The sequence below is a fragment of the Acartia tonsa genome, chromosome 1, assembly GCF_053477335.1.
Source record: "Acartia tonsa isolate MP-2025a chromosome 1, ASM5347733v1, whole genome shotgun sequence".
Lineage (NCBI taxonomy): Eukaryota > Metazoa > Arthropoda > Copepoda > Calanoida > Acartiidae > Acartia > Acartia tonsa.
The window spans coordinates 43,310,761-43,331,710 of NC_137260.1; the positions used below are offsets into that span (position 1 = coordinate 43,310,761).

Below are 20,950 nucleotides of genomic sequence, written 5' to 3' on the forward strand. Positions count from 1 at the left end.
AATATTAACTATGTGTCCTAATCAATGGTTAGGAGGGGAAGTAATGTTTGCCTTTTTAATGGAGGAACTGGGTCACCTTGAACATGTCGCTATCCTACATACCTACTTTGGCGAATTTCTAAAAAGTAACAGCCGAGAGGAACTAAACCAAATATATGACGGACAACTAAACACCATGTTAGACCGAGAAATAGTCCTAATTCCCCTTCACCTAAGGGGGAACCACTGGGCTTTCGTTATAGTCTGTCAATCAAACAATACTATAGAATACTATGATTCGCTTCTCAAATGGGACCTAGCAGATCATAGAAAAAGTATTATTGAAAGCCTGCAAAAACTACACAACATTTTTGTAGAAGAAAAAATCTTAAACACGCCTGTAACCGTTAGTATCGTCAACGATGCGCCACAACAAATAAACCTAACTGACTGTGGCCTTTTCGTCTGTAAAACGGCGGTTGCCTTGGTCAGGGGAGAACCACTCAACTTTGGCGGTCAAGATCTAAACTGCTATCGAAAAACCATAGTCAAAAGCGTTCTTGGCATTGACAGCAATGATGCCCCGGCAAATTCTGCGAATACACTACAACCATCAACACCAAGCCTGGAAGAAGCCATAGATATGGACTTAAACATCACTTTCCAGGATCTCCCTGCCTATAACGAAATGTTAGACGACATTTTTGCTGAAATAGACAATGACTTAGCTAGCGCCCATCAACCAACCCAACAGGACGACCAGCCAAGCATGGAAAGTACAATGGACCAACCAACCCCAATGGACAGCGTTAGCCAACTACCTGTAACAGCCGCAGAGGTTGAAGATCCTATCTTACTATGGAACCTAAAACACCATGAACAACTAGAATATCTTAGAACAACCACTATCCCTTATCTAGACTTTAACCAAGACAAGGTTTTGTGTACACATAACTTTTTAGGATGCTACAAAGATTGCAGGAAAATGTCAGAAGTTGTCCTAGTACTAAAACGACAATATAATGTGGTTGGGGATCATAAATGGACCTTTTTGCAAAAAGAAGCCAGGCAAGACGGGCGTTTCATCATAGATTGGTTTCTAAAAACCCCCGTGTACGACATAGATATTGAACCAATGGCCTTTTTACCAGGAAACAGGAAAACTCTAAACAGAATGATAAAAATTATAAAACGCATCAACAGACACCAACTGGACCCAGCCCAACAACAAATGATAGAGAAAAAACTCAATATGTTCCACAATAATCCTGAATACCACAAGGCAAAAATACGTGAAACCAGGAAGATTCCAACAAAAAGGACCACCAAACGACAACGAAACCAAATGTAATGAAGATCTACCACTGGAAACAAAAACGCAAAAAAGGATTTTATTTTTTTTTTACTCAAAAAACCCAAAACAAATTTTAACCCAAAAAAAACCCCAAGCAAAGTTAATTTTTAATCAAAACCCAAAACAAAACTTATTTTTACTCAAGACCCAAAAGCAAAGTTTCCTATTTTTAAAAAAAAGGGAAAATTTAAAAAATCTTTAAAATAAGATAACACGAAAAAGCTAATGCTGGCTAAAAAACTGTAAAAAATCTAAAGTTAAAAAAGGGAGAAACTACTCTATAATTAAGTTGCCTTAAATAATAAAATACGATAATATATGTAATATATTCAAGGAAATATCTGATCAATGATACCTTTCTGTCACTGCTAGCTGCTCTTATGTAAATAATATAAATGGAAAGGGGTGACATTGATCAGACGGTTCCTTTGACCAATAATTTAAAATATGATAAACTGACTGAAAAATACACAAATGAAAGAGGCTAAATTGTTTGAGTATTTTACTTTCAGCAAATAAAGTAGTAAAGTTAAAATATATTAAAAAATCGGTCAAAATCGAATAAAACGAACTATGCACTTACGGAATTTCGCAGAAAGAAGGATGATCAGCAGAGAGATAAGAGTCAGTATGGCTATTAACACATCTCCGGACACTGGATCAGCCGGGCTGATCATGTCAAGCCCGGCCTTCTCTAACTGATGCAACGTATTCTGAAAAAAGGAAAATCATTTACTTATCAAAAAAGAATAATTAAAACACAATAAAATAAATAAAATATAAAATTCAAACACAAAACAACTGCTATGCGATAAGCGCAATACAGGGATGTTTGAAATTTTATATGACTATGAAAATGAAAAAAGTTTCTTTAAACAATACGTATAAAATTTAGTCCGAAAAAGATATTTATCTATCGCAATAGGGAGACTAAATATTATACAATTCTAAATTATGGAATAGAGAATTTTTAAGAAAACTGATATAAATGATTTACGTTGAAACTAAGCGATAATGACCGAAAATATTGTAATTAATGTAATATTGTAATTAATGTAATAACATTTTATGTTTATTAAAATCAGCAAATAAAAGAAGAAAACTAAACCAAAAACAGAAGCTGATTCTAATAAATATAAAATTATTAATATTAAGGGAATACATTACTGTGATTGAAATATTCATTTGATAAAACATTATCTATTATAGTAAAAAAGTCTCCATAGAAAAAACAGGATTAAGGATCAGTGCCGGAACAATAAAAAGGTATATTTACCTGAAGAAACAACCGGTCCTCCTCCTTATCCCTGCCTGGCTGCCCTAACATCTCTACCAGCTTACCGCCGGTATAGATGTTTAGGGCATTAAACTGTTGCATGGTGAGATTATACTCAGCCAAGACCGAGTATAACCTCCCCATGGCAACTTCGTTTAACATAATGCCTGACAAAAATAAGTTTCGCACAAAACAAACAAGAAAAGATGATAGCAGAAAATAATCGAAGATTCTGAAAAATAAGAATCACTTTTAATAATATCAAAATGAAGAATTGATTCCTCATTCGACAAGAAAAAACTTATCACCGAAGGCTAATTCGAAGGGAAAATATATTGAAATTATCACCTAGCCTAAATTTATGCATTTACACATGCATTTTATAAATTTTTAACCTATAAAAGATGATTTTTCACTGTATTTTTCCCTTTTTAGAAAATAAGAAATTTCAGCGTGACGCCACCTTAAAGTAAACTAAAACCGGCATGGTTATCCAATATGGCGTACTCTGGAGTGTACGCGGCATTCGCGAAATATGTGAGATAAGACGACATTTAGCCATCGGTATAAGTATTTTTGGTCATTTTATGTTTATAAAATAAGAACTTTAACAATATCGTAAATATAGTATTTAAAAATTTTTCTTTGTACGAAAAACACAAAAAAATCATTAAAATAATAAACGAAAGATATCCTATGATTTAAAACACCTCAAAAACCAAGGCTGTATGAAACACGGGTCATCTTTAGCCTCTTGAAACGTGTTATAATCGAGCTTTTCTTTCTGAGGGGGGTGCATGGTTCGTCCTTTTCCCCTAAACCGATTCTATGAATGACTTGTAGAGTAGCTTTACTGGGAAAAAGCCAACCCATACCTTAAATTATGTATTTATTCTAGCGAAAGTAAAAGATTATAAAAATATTATCAAAATTAGACAAATTTAAAACAATTTAATATAACTTTTAAGTAAAAAAGCTTGTATAAAGACCTATCTATTAAAATGGGGAAATAAGATCTATAAAACGAAGACCCTAAAAGATAATGTTAGAGAACATAACCCTTTTAATAGAATTGTCATAGTACAGCTAAAAAATTATTAGCCAATATTGTCAATATAAATTAAAATTAGTAAAACAACACAAGAATCATAAAATTAGAGGTTTCGTGATAAAAAACTAAATTTAAAAGAATGAAAATCTGTAAAAATTAAAGAAGACATTGAAAAAACATTATTAGAAAAAACTAATTCGAAACCAATAGTTTAATGTATTCTTGATGTAAAATAAAATAAAATGTGATCTTATTTATGAAATGAATATTGAGATTTAGTTGAATTATACCCACACTATTAAATGCAAAATCTTAAAAATCAGGTCGCCAATTTTTAATTAAACATGAAATCAACACAAAAATAAAAGTCATTCTTTTTGTCTCTCCTTTTTGCATAGGTCTCAGGCCTATAAAAGTGAACCTGGAAGAGAGAAAAAGTTAGTCGTTTCACGGAATTTATATATCACACAAACTCTATTTGAAATTTCTAAAATTTAAGGGAAGACTCCCTTCTCTTTCTTTGGAATTTTCTTGAGAGTCTTGGCGGCTCAAACTTAGGATTTTACATTTGGAACACACCTAAAAAGTAAAAAGTTTTGTTAGATAAATTCATAATACTTTGTTAAATAAATTATAGAATATCATTTTGGTGTTGGTCAATTGAGATAAATTTAAGAATAGGGCCTCCTTAGGGCCTAAAAGCTTAGGTATCCGGACGGATAGTTATCTCCAAATTTTCTTCTGAAGAGAACTCCTATAGCGCGGTACTAGGTACCAGCAAGTCGCAAGTCACTACGGGGCTAAATAGGAATAACACAGGGAAGGTACAGTGGTGGCTCGGCTACCAACGGTTGATGATAGCACGCTATCTGACGGCCGATACTAACAACTGTATCCTCCCCCAGCTTCTGAAGTATAGGAAAGTTGGAGATCGTTATCTATTCGGACAATTTAACATTTTCGGATTAGAACTTTGAATAAGTTCACGTCTTAAAGGTAGTTTTGCTTTGTTAATACTCTGGAAGATTGGTTCTTAGCTAGACCTAGTGATTTTCTTACCTGACAAAGGTACCTAACAAAGAATCTCACGCCTCACGGGGCTGTAGGCAGCAGAACGGAATGTTGTAGCTGTGTTCGCATGGCTCTAGTAATCACAACAGATCCTTCCAGTCCAAAAGTGTTGGCAGAGTTAGCTACCTAGGAATAAAAGGATTCTTAGAATAAAATAACAGTATAAAGTTATCAATAATATTTTAATGCCAATTTCGGAATAGGGCTTATAGGCAAAGATTATCCCTTAAATATATTTGGGTTTAGGATCGGTGTAAAATAATATCACCATTCTAAGGTTAAATATATTTGACAAAACAGGGATTAATGTGTCGCTGATCTGGAAAGGAGACATTGGTGAGAGATTGTGGTTCTGTGATAAAGGATTGCATTTGTCCCTGGAACCCGGAGGCGACCCAATAAAAATCTAAATTTTGGAATCCTTGAAAAAAGCTTTCAATGCTACAAAATTAGTCTTATAAATAAGTAAGGTTTTCTTGTCTGGCCATTAAAGCGAATAAGTTATCTAATTTAAGGAAGCTTAATTTTAAGCTATCTTATTTCTAAATTAAAGTCTTGGCAAGCTTTTTATAGTGCCTATAAAAAATTACTTGATACTGGCCTACCATTGGTCAATTAAAATGTATACTGGCCTGTTCTTGTTAATTTAGTCTTTATTGGTCTATTATTGGCCATTTGTATTGTATGACGCATTTTTTAATAAATAGCTTTAAGTCTTGGATTATGGTTTTTACGAATTTTTATCCAATAAAAGTCTTATATGGTTTTAGTCTATTTTAGCCTTGTCCCCATTCTAATAAAGAGCTACAGATGCTAGGGGCAACGCATTAGTTACTTATAAGAAAATAAAGAGATTTATTAAGGGTGTAAGACACTTTAAGATATGCAAAGCATCTAAAACATGTAGTTCTTAGATGCATTTATTTATGAGCCCTATAAGATGCTACATTTATTGCTAAGTTTATGCTTGATAAATACATTATGTACATATCATAATGGATATAGAATATATGTGGATATTATGACAGGGGAAAATTGTTGTCATTTAAGGTTGCTAACATGGACATCATTAATTGGTCATTTTGTTAATCCAGTAGGAGAGGAGGAGGTGATGCAAGGGGGTTGACGAGGACATTCTATATTATAGCCAGCTACAAGTTTCACTTTATTAGAGTCCATGATAATCTGGTGTAATATCTAAGTAATAATAAATCTATTATTATCATATAAAGTAAATTTTATGTTTTTTGTTTTTAAAAATATCTATTAAATTGAATGGGAACTTCTACCTTATATGAAAGCTTCCTATAGGTCATTGGTGTGGAGATATAAAAAGGAGTAAAATCTATATTAAATTTAAATAAAAAGCTTTCAAAATTCATTATTTCTAAATCAATCCTTGAGCTAAAAATTCGCATGGTGTTTTTACAATTTCTATTACAATTATATTATTTTTAAATTAGATAATCGTTTAATAACATAAAATGACATTTACATATATTAATCATTAATATACCAAAATATCAATAGTTAATACTTATGTATATTGTTTTATTTACTTAGTATGTTATATAGTATTAAAAAATATTTTTAAAATAAATTGTTTGTTTAATAAAGTACACATACTAAACATTTCTTTTTTTTATAAGTTTAAATACGTTTTTGTACATATAGAAATTAATTTTAAAAATTAATATTATCATATATATGATGTAAAGGTAATATATTTGTGAGAACTGTATACTTATCTCCTGTTACAAGCAACAAGCTGTTTTATCATTAGCTTCCAAATCTTCACATTAATATCAAAAAAGGTAATTTTAACTAAAATAAAAAACTATGACATTTTAGGGGTATAATTGTCACTTTTAGGTTACTTTATAGGGGTTAAAAATGATTATTTTATTACCTAAATAAATAAAAGATCCAAGGATCTGTAAAAAACTGAGTAATGGAGTGTGTGTATGTGTGTTTGGGAGGAGTAATGTGCCCTTTCCTGTGAGGCTCTGGTTCACACTAAACAATATTCTTCTGATTATGTCTCGTGACTCAACTATGGAGGATCATTCCATGGTCTTTTAGTCTCATAAATAACGCATCTCAAAACCATGGTAACCAGTGCAGAAATCATATTGAAATACAGCAATATAATTCCCGTTAGGAACCACTTTTTGAGGCTGGTTGTAACTACCATTTCCCTTCCTTCTCACTTTCCTTTATTTATATCTCCCCCCCCCCCCTTTCTTTATTACATATTTTTCCCCTCATATATTTTCCCCTTGTGACCCAAGGGAATTTTTTATAAGGTTTATTTTGCTTGTATACCAAAAATGAAAATTTTGAATTTGTTGTTAAATAAAAGCAAGAAAAAGATAGAATAAAGAGGAGTGTTGGATTTAAAGAGGTAATAAAAGGAGAAGACAGTCTCTATACATTCTTTTCGCATGGAAGTGTTGACAAACTAAATTTTTATTCCAGGAAAAAAATCTTTACTTTCGTTATTTTTCTAAGCCATATTCATAATTTCCAGACTTAAATGTACAAAAAAATAGTTTTTTGTACATTTAAGCCTAAGATAGAAATTTGTTTTCTTTCTCTTATGTATAATAACCTGCGCACCCCAGTATTACTGTCCCTTTCTATTTTGCTTGTAATTTGTAACTTTCCCTCAACCCCCCCCCCCTTCCTCCTCTCCCCTTTAGTTCATGCCATGGTTTTGAAGGAGTGAGAGAAGGGGGAGGGGATTCTCCGAGAGTGTTTGTACTGTTAATAAAACCATCCCCTTGCCCTCAAATTCTTTTACCCCACACTCTCTAAGACTGCCTCTCTTAAAACCATTTTCTCTCGCTCTCCATCATTATATGATGTCTATTTTACCCACCTCTATCTCTATTTTATTACCATCAGAGGGTTGGTTGGTGGGTAAACCCTTTCAACCCCAACTTCCTTGTATATTATATTTATAATGTATATTATACAGAATAAAATTTAATTTTGCATGACATAGCCCTATTTATACAAAATTGTGTCAAGTGGTTCACAAAAAAATTGGACAATTTTTTTTCTTCTGCTTTAGCGGATTTATATTTAATTTTATTAAAACAAAGATATTTTATTTTAGAAAGTAGAGGGTATGATGAAGATTTGAATCTTGTGACATGTATGTTAGGCAAAGTCAGTCACAATGCAAAACTCTCTTCCGTCAAATTCGTTGAAATTCTACTACACCTCTGTTTGCTTCAGCCCCCCTCTTCGCACGGAGCCATTTTAATTCCCCTTTTTTTCCCCCGTACCATGCACGTCATTTTTAGGGTAGATAAATTCCCATTTTCCCCTTTCGTGGGTTTTATTGTGTGAAACACGAGACTTGGAATGGTTCTCATGGCTTTTGTTGCATTAAAATTACATTTTGCACAAGCCTTACATAGCCTTCTATTGTGATGTTATAGTCCAATGAAATTAAAACTGTACAATGTATATTTTAAGAAGCATGTGAGTGGGATGAGAGAAGGGTGCAAACATTTCCTGAGTATCATTAAAGCTACTCCATGACTCCATACAATTCAATACCTTTATAATTCTTTAAAGACAATTCCAAATCAGATTTCTCCCTTTTAGTAAAAATGCTAGCTGACTAGATGCGGTTAAATGGCGTCGCAAAAACGTTGGAATACATAAAAAAAGTAATAAAATAACCTAAACCGCGTGTAATATCTTAACAAATTAGCTTGTCGCAGTCGCAGCTGCTACTGTAAGCCATTGCCTCTGGGAAACTCGAGTTGGTTGGGGGTTATATCCTCTCTCCCCATTTTTTTGTTTTTGTTTCTAAAAGAAAAAATACCCCCCCCCCCTCAACAAAAAAAAAAACCTACATTGTAAAGGAGAGCCATATCAGTTCAGAGGTTAGCGAGATCCTTCAATACAGACAGATAAAGATCCTGCTATGTAAGGAGTAATGGAAAAACAAATCAAACTTTATTACAAACAATTTAAAACTTGTTCTAAAAATGTTTTCCCACTAAAAAAAACTGAAAATGCATTTGTTGAATGTAGAATCACGAATGTGTTTGTGAAATTCAGAGGAAGCGATAAATTTACCTATTTGCACCCATTCATATTGATAGGGATCGAGCATTGCCAGCTTTTTACTTTTGCAATCTGAGCTATGGAATAAGAGTAATTTGTATTATTGACAAATGGCCTCTCCCCTAGCATCTGGTGTGACCCATATTCACCCCACCTCATCCTATTTTTTTTATTAGGATCTTGCTAACCGCTGGTCCGATATGGTTCTCCTTTACTGTGTCTTCTTTGTAGTTCCAAGGAAGTTTTATAATTATTTTGTGGGATGATACTCTAAAGCTCAAAAGAGAAATTATCCATGTGAAAAATTACCCTCCTCCAAATGAATTTGTTTTACTTTTTCATTTCAAAATTAAACTTGAAAGTGGCCAATCTAATTGTAGCCGCTAATTGTTGATAAATTAGGCATCATACAGTTTGATGTCCTCTAGGTGGCTTGGTGGCGGCTGAATTGCGGCATAATATACCTACAAATATGATATGTAGAATGTTTGATTCCTGTTTCTAACATCAAAGGAGTCCTATCTTGCAATATATAAGTACATACTTAGAAGAAGATTAACTCAATTTTTGTCAACAATAGCAACGCGCTACACATGTTATTCGAAATTATCTTATTATTTCTTATTTTACAGGTATTTAAATCATAAAATGATTCTTTTCTTCTATTGATAGTAAATACTATATATCATTAAAGATTAAGCTCATTAATAACTTTGAATTGTCTATTTTTGCTCTTTGTTTATGTTCTCTCTTGCACTAGCAGCCACGCCCATAAAAGCTTTTCATGGGGCAATTTCTCTTCGGATGGTGGAGATAACCTTTCCCAAAATAGTTATGAAACTTCTATGGACCTTAAAGAAGCTTCACTGTAAAAGCTAACTACTTTATATAATAGTTTATAGAAGAAGATTAACTCAAATTTTGTCAAATTTTTGTTCCTTATAAAGATTATTTTTCTGAAATCTATTTTTCCCTAGAGCAATTCTTGTAATGTTTGTTTTATTTTAACGCATTTCAAATTTAGAATTTATTTAAAAGTCTTGATCGCCTTTAGTCCATATTTTTTTTCAAATTAAACCAAGATATTGTAATTAACAAAGATTTAGTTCCCATATTGCATTAGATTATTGAAAATATAAATTCAGATTGTTGGTATATCCAAAAAATTTTTATAGGGGTAAAAAATAGGGTTGGGCAGGATATCCGGTTTGGCCGGATATCCGGCCATTTTCAATATCCGGCCGGATACCGGATATTAAAACTATCCGGTTACAGGATATCCGACTGATTTTTGACGCCGGATATCCGGTTATCCGGCCGGATATCCGGTATTTTGCCGGATATCGAACGTTGGCCAGATATCCGGCCGGAACCGGATATCCGGCATTATAAATCAGCCGGATATCCGGTATCCGGTATCCGGCCAAAAAAGTATCCGGCCAAACCCTAGTACAAAATTACAAGCACAAAATCTAAGCGGGAAAATTGAGATAACCCCCAAGTGTGATCTTCATATATTAGCCTGGAGTTTCTAGCCTTTAAAGTAATAAATCATGCACTGTGCACACATTTAAATCTCAACTGGTGTTTAATGGTGGTAGGTTTTTGCACATATCTTAGTCAAACTTTACTTTTATGACAGTACATATATTTTGCAGTATGGCTTCATAACTTATCAATATCCGCTGGATTAGAAGCGGTTCTCAGACATACTGGAAAAATCATGTTTAGCATCGTATTACAGACAATTTTCCATGAATATTAGTTTAAAAATCATAAAATTAATACCAGTTTTGTTAGCCTTGGCTTTCAGCCTCTCAGGGATAACAAAAATGGTTTTAATCTTAAAATTTTTCATTTTAATATTCACGGAAAGCTGTCTATATTACGATGGGATAAATAACTATTAAGGGTTTACAAGTGGTTGGGGATTCAAATTTAGAGTAAAAAAACACTTTTTTTGTCTTCCGGCTAAAAAAAGAACATACAAATTTTGTTTAAGAAACATATCTTGATCAAGCACTTTGTTAATGTCAAACTGAACAAAATTGAAACAAAAAGCTTCAATAGCTAGCGCTGAACCTTTGTGCCATGGTCTAATTGTCCTATTGATGCATTTGTTGCATGACTCTTTTTATTATTATTTTCTCATCTCATGGATTAGTGCTTAGGTGATTTTGTTTGTGAAATGATTTGATTAGATATAATATCTGTCGATTTGTCATGGAATAATTTAATATCTAGTTTTTATCAGTTTTGACAGCATTTGGACTTTCTAGCTTAAAAAGGTACAAACACAAAAAGTACTCTTCTTTCTATACTAACTAGCAGCTACGCCACTAGAGGCATCTAGGGGCACTTGTGGAGGGGGGAGTCAAATTTAATAACCCAAAAAAAATTTTTTTTTGGGGGGAGAGGAGGAGTTGCCCCTTCCTCATTTTTAATTTTATTTAAAAAAATAAAAAAAAACTTTTGGGGGGCTTTTTCATTTTGGGGGGGGGGGTTGGGGGTGTCCCAACCCCCAAGAAAATAGTTATAAAAACTTCCCGGGACCTATGAGAAGCTACCCTGTTAAGGAAAACCCAATCGGTTCAGCGGTTAGCAAGATCATTCGGTACAAACACACAGACACACAAACATCCTGTTACTATAGTATAAGGATTATTATAATAAAATATTTATTATAATAAAAGGCAAGAGTACATATATATGACATGCATGATCATATGCATCTTAATATGAAGATGTAATTATGTTTGTATTCTACATATGTGATAAGAATCAGGAGGGAGAGGAATACGAGAAATAATCTACGACCCTTTCTTTCTCTCAAAACAAAGAATTATGCACTTGTGAAAACCGGAAAAAAGATTTATTTATCGAAAATAATCAGGGTTACGACAATTATTTTTTCGTAACCCTAAATCTCTGGCTAAGAATATATATCATTCAACAATGGATAAAGGTTATACATGGATATTATATTAACAAAGGAAAATTTGTCGTCAATTTAGCTTGCTAATATGGAAATCATTTATAGGTCAGTTCGTTCATTACGTAGGAGTGGAGGGGATGGGGTAAAAAGGTGATGGAAGGTGTCGTTATACTGAGAGCACCTCTTTATCAGAGTATGTGAAAATCTAGTTCAACACCCATGTAATAATTTATCGATTTATCTAACAGAATACGGAATAACTTGAGTTTAAGTTGGTTTTCTTCAGAGACCTTAAGGGATAAGACACTTGACGATAAAATAATTTAATATATTCAATTGTTTTCATACGGAATCTTGGGTATCAATGTCCTTTATAGCCTAATGTTACCTTCCACCCTGGTTTTCAGTAAGATTTTATAACCACAAAAGTTGAAATAATGATTCCCTTCGTCCTGTTTATGATAAGTTATGATACCTACATCAACAGAATGTACAAACTAAGAGGGTCGCAGGGATATGGCTATAAAATATTAATTAATCAGCGTTAATTTCTTCCTATTTAGCTTAAAAGTTGGCGGAGGGGTTTTGGAAAGAAACTACTTCATGTGACTGGCATTGCAATATAAATACTCCTGTTAACGAACCATGGGTTCTAGAGTTATTGTGTAACAGTTCTAAATATTTAGGAAACAAGAATGACAACATCCATTAATTGAAAGCACAAATAAAAAATCTGATTTTATCAAAATTAGGAACACAGATACGTACTGAATGACAGACACAAATCAGAATTATAGATTAAATACTAAAGGAAATTGCATGTTTATTAAACATTTCCACCGGTTAAAATTGAAAAGCAACTAAAAACAAATCTCATGTTTTTAAAAATGTATATTATATCCTTAAGAATCTAAAGATATACCTTCGGAACGATAGGATAGCTTCAAAAGGAAGCTCTTTATAGTCCCTATACAAAATGACGTCATATCGGCACAACTAAAAGCTTTTTCGAAAGCCAAATAGAAAATGAAATAATTACATTGGAAACTACATAATGTATTACTAAGAAGTTTCAATAAAATATGCTCTTTCCACATTTGTTGAATGAATGAGGAATAATTTCTAAGAACTTTGCTCATCAATACTCGCGGCTCAGCCCCTAACTAAAAGGAGCACTGCCTTTGATATAAAATAAAATATATATTTTCATAGCTTGAGTGGGAGTAAAGTTAATATACCCACACAGGTCTAATACAAAGCTTCCTTGTGACATATTACCTAATCTGGCAACCTAATTAACCTTGCATAAAAGTAACAGGATCTCTATGTGTCTGTCTCTTCCGATGGATCACGCTAACCACTGAACCGAAATCATTCTCTTTTACAATTAAAGGTCCTCATTTACTTCTTATAGGTCCTGGGATGAGTTATAACTTTTTTGTTGGAGGTTACTTCACCCCCGAAAAAAAACATATTCTTCCCCCAAAATATGTTTTATCTTTCCTTTTAAAAACTTAAATTAAAAGATAGTTACTCTACAGGCCTCTAGGGACGTGGCCGCTAGTATTATATATACAAACAGTCATCCCAAACCCAATACCTTAAAAGGTTCAAATTTTATTTTCACTTTATGTATATTTTTTTTCACATTTCCCTTCATGTTCCCTTTCCCGCCCCCATTAAATAATCTCTTATATATATTTTACTTCTTTTTCCTCTTAATATTCACGGAGTAAAAGTATGTACAACACTGTAAAAAATCATATTCCATTATGGCCTCGAAACAGGGGCGTCCAAGCTTTTTTTTTTGGGGGGGGTAAAAAATTTTAGGGGGGGGGGTAATTCGTGTTTGGGGGGGGTAAAATGGCGCGCGAAGCGCGCCGAAATTTTTTTTTACCCCCCCCAAAATTTTTACCCCGGGGGTAAAATTTGATTGGGGGGGGGTAATTACCCCCCCTAAAGTCTTTTGGGGGGGGGTAAATACTCCCCCCAAATCTGTTGGGGGGGGGTAATTACCCCCCCCAAACTAATTTACCCCGGGGGTAAAATTTTTGGGGGGGGTAATTTAATTATGTAAAAAAAGCACCTACCTAATCTATTAAGTTAATAAGTACTATCCTATAACATAAAGTAGTAAGTAAGGTTTATTTGACTATAGCTTCAGATTTCATTACTTTTAATACTGAGTTCTTCTTTTTAGGAAAGCTTCACATAGATCCCATGATGGTTCCACACTATTATAGGTCAATCCTTTGAGTGGTTTTAGGCTATTTTTCTCCTCCCTTTTTACCCTTTAGAAAACACGAGTTCTTAGATGCTAAGGGCGCCACTACTATTCAAATATATAGTAGTATCTCATTCTTTAGAACATAAAAATACAATAATCAACTCACTAACCAATGAACCAATATGATTATACTTTAAAGTGAAGCGTCTTATAGGTCCTGGAAGTTTTATAACTAGTTTTGAGACACCCTGACATCCTCCCAAAAGAAATCGCCTATAGAAATTCTTTTTCATTATTTAATGAAATATTTAATTTAGTTAGGTATCTATTTTATGGAATCTTCAGTGCTTTACAATTACATCATAGATCCCCGGGATGGTATTTACTCCCCCCCCAAAAAAAAATTTTCAGTAAAATTTTTTTTTTAAGAACATTCAATTTGGGGGGGGTAAATACCCCCCCCAAAAATTTTTTTTTAAAGAACATTTATTTTGGGGGGGGTAATTACCCCCCCCAAAATGGTTTGGGTGGGGTAAATACCCCCCCCAAAATCGTTGGGGGTGCCTACGGCACCCCCAAGGTAGGGGTGATTTTTTTTGGGGGGGGGTATTGTTCACAAAATTTTGGGGGTGCCAAATGGCCCATTACCCCCCCCCTTGGACGCCTATGCCTCGAAACCATTGAATATCCGCAGGATTAGAACCGGTTTTCAGCTATACGGAAAAATCATGCATAGCATTGTATTACAGACACTTTTCTACAAATACTAAATAAAAATCTTAATATTAATACCAGTCATGTTAGTCCAGGACTGGTTTTTATCTGATTTAAATATCCGCGAAGCGTTAAATAACTATTAAAACTTTTGTATTTCTTAAATTGTGTTTAAATAGAATTGAGTAAAGTTTTGATAAAACTAATATCCTATCCTTTAATATTTTGTAGTAAAGTTTTTTGTTTGTTCAATAAGATCTTGCTAACGACTAAACCGGAAAAGTTTTAAGGAAGCTTCATATATAGGTTTCATATGGCTTTAGCCTATTTTATAACTAAATTGAAGTTCTGGGTTAACTCAAGACTATTTCATTTCTAAATTTAAGTCCTTAAATGGTTCTACCCCCCTCTCCCTTCAAAAACAGAGTCTCTAAATTCTAGGAAGTCATTATTAGACTCAAACTAAATACGCCCTCCCCCCTCAATAAAAAGAAATTTCTACAAGTTTTAAAAGTGGGAATACATTTTTTACAGTGTATATAAATATTTTATTGTACATACTTACATGTGATCATTTGTAAATGTTTATTTTGGCCTCACCCAATACAGGCAGGGGTATTTCATTGGATAGAAAAAAGTTTTATTTTTGACTTTTCCTCTAGTTCAAATTAAGTATTTCTTTTTGTATAAAGTGAAACAAAAGTTTGAAGCTAAATGATATATCTACCTATATCTTCTAAAATATAAAATGAACTCTTTATATTTATGTATTTAGGATAGATTTTAAGACTAGTTATCCTGGGGTAAGAAAATTGAAAATCTAAATGTTCTCTTTTGCTGGCCCCGATAAACCATTACCAAAGGCCCTTTAACAAAAAGAAAGGGAACAATTGTTGCTTATTTAGCTTTCTTGGAAAATTTCGAAAACAGTAAAAGTGTCAGACTATGACGTCAGAAAAAATTAACAATTAACCAATGAGAAGCCAGTATTCACAATGGTAAAATATATAGCGGCCTCTCATTGGTTAATTGTTAATTTTTTCTGACGTCATAATCAGACACTTTTACTGTTTTCAAAATTTCAACATAACCATAAAATAATATCTTCATCACTGTTTTACATTCAGAGATCTAAAGTGATAAGACAATGGCTGATAAATTGATGTATATCCCCTATGATGATACACAATTTCCCCTCTATGTAGATTACAATTTATAGTTAAAAACGTTTGGTCACTCAACTTAATGAACCAACCGATCAAAATTTGATCCTAAAGATCCCAAAGTTGTTGAGCCAATAGTAAAACTTTGGGGATTAATGTAATAAACAACACAATACCCCCTCCCTCCCTGGGTATTTTACACACCCAAAAGTAAAAAATAACTATAGATAAAACAAATTTCTTTATTGAAACATACAAAAATCTAATACAAACACACAACAATGAAAATCAAATTGTAATTTAAAGTAAAATTTTTGAACCATCCAATCATAATTCAATATAGAAGTACCCAAAGATTTTAACCCAACAAAAAGATAACGTGGTTATAAAACTTTGGGTACCATATCTTTGTCGTTTACATTCCAATACACATGTAAACAGATTGGTAAACAATTTATATTCTTCTAATCAGGGAAGCCACGTATACCCAGACAGAAAAGGCACCGCCTGGGTATGGTTCTACATGGATAGCCAGGGCAAACTCTACCAGAGGATCTCGACTCTCCCAAACGCCTGCAATTATCAACAAAGTTAAGTTATACCAAACATAAGCGTGCTGCAGGGGTGTCAACACCTCCCTTAAAATTTAATTTGGAAAAGGCCTGCCTTTCTCTTTTTATCTCCTCAAGAGATACAGCTCCTGGCTTACCACTGAATTATAAAGGATTATTATTGGTGGAAACGTTTGGACCTTACTAGTTTGTACAAACCAATCACACTTTAATAAATGTCTCTATAGTGATTAAGCCAACGAATGAGGACCAGTAAAGTTTAAATTCAAATTTCCATACTTATTTTAATAGATATTGTTTCGGGCACTACATTTTTAATTTTTAAATTTCTCTTAGACTAGTGAAAAATTTGTAAATTTGGAATATAATGTTTAGTTTTTATTTTTGGTTATCTTTAAATTGTATTCAAAAGTAATAATTCAATCCTTAAGTTAATGAATAACAAAATTAAATTATGTTAAGTCTTTTAGTTTTTTTATATGTTCGAGCATATATTTAGCCATAACATTGTCAAAAATGCTTACAACGCAGACCTTTGTGACAAGGTTATGGCCAAATACATGTTCGAACATATAAAAAAATAACTGAATTTACCTGTAGCCTTCACACTTTCAGTAATAGTTTCTAGATCACTGTAGGCAAAGTGGAGGGGAAATCCACAAACCTATAATATAATAGTTTATATATATACTAGCGGCTTCGCCCCTAGCCTCTAGGGGCTTTGCTCCAAGAGGTAATTAAAAAAAAAATTGGAGCTGCCCCAGTATTAATTTCAAAATTTTCGGGGGGAAAAAATTGCAGCTCCTTCAGTATCAATTTCAAAATTTTCGGGGAAAAAAATTGGATCTGCCCCAGTATTAAATTCAAAATTTAAAAAAAAATTGGGGGGGATTTTTTTTTTGGGGGGGGGGGGGTTAGGAGTGTTCCACCCCCCCCCCCCCCCTTCCCCAAGAAAATAGCTTAAAACCACCACAGGACCAATAGGTATATACCCTGAAGAGTAGAATCCGATCGGTTCAGCGGTTACCGAGATCTTAAGGGACAGACGGACGGACGGACAGACATCAAGCTACTTTGTATTATAGATAATAAAAAGTAGAAGAAAGTCTGTCTGTCCAATAGTCTGTAATAGTTTCTAGATCACTGTAGGCAAAGTGAAGAGGAAATCTGCAAACCTATAATTTAATAGTTTTAGATATCTATAATACAAAGTAGAAGAATGTTTATTTTGTCTGTCTGTTCGTCTGTAACTAAATTATATGATTAACCCATAATTAAATAGTTTTAGATATATATTTGTAGAGTTACTCCATAAGAGTTTATATCTGTCTTACACCTACTTCTGTCGATTACAATTATTGATTTGAAAGTTTGGAACCAACTAATTTCAATTCAAAAAAAGTATCCAAAGTTTTGATCCACTAAATAAGATAACTTTGGGTACCTTGTAAGAAGCTGTCAATGTTGAAAGCTCTGTATAATGCGAAACTCCTTTTCCTCCACGTTCACCTTCCTCTTTGTTCCTGCAAAATAATGGTAGATTTTTTCCAGCATTGCTTCGAAACCGATTAACACCGTTGGATTAGAACCGGTTCTTAGCCATACGTAAAAATTTTGTCTAGCATCGCATTACAAACAATTTTCCACGAATAGCCCCTACAGCCCCTCGGGGCTAACAAAACTGGTTTTTATCTCATACTTTTTCAATTTAATAACAGCGGAAAGCTGTCTATAATACCATTAAACAGATTTATTAGCCCCTATGGGCTAATGGCCGGGTCTAACAAAACTGGTATTAACATTATGCTTTTCATTTTATTATTTGGAGAGAAAAAAATTTGTAATAATTTTTCAGTGTGGATTAGAATCGTTTGTAGTCCAGCGGATATTAAGTATATTTGATAATTTTAGATAATTTAAACTAACAATTAAAAACTACTCTAAAGATGTAATAGATCCATATCTATCCAAGAATGCTAAAATTCAACATGTTAAAAATCCATAAACATGATGGATTCCAATTATGTGGTTTTCCAATGTGTGTTTAGTAATCAATATTTAATATACCATGCATGTATATATGAATCAGGGAGGGAGAGGACATTGGACTGTTTATTACACTAGTCCCCAAAGTTTTACAATAACATTTTCTTATTCGTTGGCTAAACAACCTTTAAAATTTTTATTAGCTTTTAATTGGTCGGTTCATTAAGTTGAGTATCAAAACGTTTAAACCACTAATTGTAATCTACGAAAGGGGTAATTTTGTGTATCATCATTGAGAATACATCAAGGTATCCGTCATTATCTTATCCCTTTAGATCCTTGTATATGAATAGTCTGAATTTCATAGAATAGAACTTAATATTAATGATAAATTATTTATTTTTCAATATTTGCTAATTTATACTTTTATTGTATGCATAAAAAAAGTATGTAATTTTTCAATTTAAGCATTATTCTAAGTAAATAATTAAAATAATTGTCATAAAATATTTTTTTCTGTAAGCCTTGGTCAATAAACAGGCACAACTCGTTATAATGCACAGCTTTTTAATACAAAATTCGTGCAATCATAGAATTGGTTTGGTTTTCTGTTGGGTGTTTTTTAAGCTGATAACTCAGGGTAACATGGACCGTTTAGATAATTCGATGCACAATGGTACTGGAAAGGTCACATAAGAATGATAAATAGTTATTTTTCTCATCTTATAATAGACAGCTTTCCGCAGATACTAAATCTTTGAAACCCGAGAAGCCGAAGACCCGGGCTAACAAAACTAGTATTAAGGTTATGAACTTTGTTTTAATATTCATAGAAATTTGTATGCAATGCGATAATAATCGTGATTTTCCAGTATAACTCAAAATAGGTTATAAAACCACCGGATATTAATAAGTTCGGTACCACACTAAAAAATACTTTATTTTCCGACTGATTAATGTATCATATAAAAAAAAAATTACCTGACTATATTGATTCTTTGTTGCTCTAACTTGGGTAACAATTTTCCCAGCAGAGATTTTCCCTAAAACAAAAAAAATCTTTTTACATTGAGTTAGAATAAAAACAAGGACCAAATATCCGCTATTAGGGAAATTTATATAAAATTTATATTCGGCTGCATTACAAATTACGTCCCAGATTTTTTTTCGGGGGGGGGGGGCTACAAAATCTTAATACGAGGGTAAGTCATGTTCGGGTTGTATAATGGCGCATTCCCCCCACCCACCCCGTCCATAAAAAAATAATGAAAATTATGATGGGGGGTAATTACATCCTAAAACAATTTTTTTGGTGGGGGGATAAAACACACATTTTGAGTGTTAAACGTTAAAGATTGACCTGATTTGTTGAGGTGCTTCAAAGGTTATTTTGGTGTGGGGGTAAGATGTAATACATTAAATCATTTAATGCCCCCCCCCTCTCCATCCAATTGGATATCCATGTACGTGCATTAACGACAAGCAATTCCAAAAATAAAAATAAATAGTAAAACCTGAAAGTTTAATGAAGTCCTCATTTTGCACTTCTTTCTAAGATTCATAATACTGTCTCTTAATACCTATACACAAAAAAAATATAAATAAAAAAATAAATATTTAAATAAAAATATGAATATATTTACATATTTAGTAATCAAAGAATCACTTAAATTAAAAAACTGAAGCTTTTTATGGTGCCTATAAAAAATGACGTTATACTGGCCTATTATTGGTAAATTAAAATGTATACTAGCAGGCTATTGGTAATTTAGACTGTGTATTGGCCTATCATTGGTCATTTGCAGGGATCGGAAGCCTCACGTAAGCCGCGCATAAGCCTCAGTTTTAAACCTGCTTGTGAGCAGAAAAAAAAATTTAAGAAAGAAGGATTGTCTACTAAAGAGCCGTTTTATACATCCAGCTGAATTTTATAGTGATAAAATCACGATTTCACTGAGGCTTACACGCGGCTTACGTGAGGCTTCCGATCCCTGGTCATTTGTATTGTTTGACGTAATTTTTTTATAAACACTATAAACAGCTACAAAAACTTCAACAAGGGAATTTTCATACAAAAAAAGGCAACCTCTTCATGACTTTTTATTGCATAAACTGTTTTTTTTTAAATTCAATTTAGGGAAAATGATGCTTTTAGAGAAAATCCGTAGCTATGAAGGAAAAACTACCATTAGGGATTTTTACCAACAAAAAATACATATCATTTGCAAAGTATTTTTTGTGTGCAAACAGTGAGAGGAAAATTGCAAATATTCAGGGAGGAAGGGGACATTGGGCTGTTTATTACACTAGTCTCCAATGTATTAATTACGTTATTTATTCGTTGGCCTCCAACTTTGGGGACTTTATTGAATTTTAATTGGTTTGTTCATTAGGTTGGGTGTCTAAACGTTTCAATCACTAAATGTAATCTATAGAAGGGGTAGTTTTGTGTATCATTATTAAGTACATCAATTTATCGGCCATTGTCCTATCCCTATAGGTCCTTGACAAATATTGCAGAATCTTATGGAACACT

The 20,950-nt window shown here is 33.0% G+C and overlaps 2 protein-coding genes across 8 annotated transcripts in view; both read right to left on the bottom strand.

Moving 5' to 3' along the window:
* The window catches only part of Syn (synapsin), a 94,493-nt gene extending 87,744 nt beyond the window's left edge, over nt 1-6,749 (bottom strand). For all 7 annotated transcript variants that reach the window (XM_080162783.1, XM_080162771.1, XM_080162777.1 and 4 more), the window contains exon 1: nt 6,641-6,749. The gene's annotated coding sequence lies outside the window, so the exon portion shown is untranslated. The remainder of the gene's footprint in view (nt 1-6,640) is intronic.
* A 9,335-nt stretch (nt 6,750-16,084) lies between these two features.
* The window catches only part of Cc2d2a (Coiled-coil and C2 domain containing 2A), a 45,309-nt gene continuing 40,443 nt past the window's right edge, over nt 16,085-20,950 (bottom strand). Inside the window, exons 38-42 of the mRNA XM_080171163.1 lie at nt 19,929-19,994; nt 19,396-19,457; nt 17,873-17,951; nt 17,023-17,092; nt 16,085-16,429 (exon numbers count right to left, since the gene is read on the bottom strand). Coding sequence (XP_080027289.1) covers nt 16,311-16,429; nt 17,023-17,092; nt 17,873-17,951; nt 19,396-19,457; nt 19,929-19,994 — 396 coding nt within the window. The 3' untranslated portion in view covers nt 16,085-16,310. The remainder of the gene's footprint in view (nt 16,430-17,022; nt 17,093-17,872; nt 17,952-19,395; nt 19,458-19,928; nt 19,995-20,950) is intronic.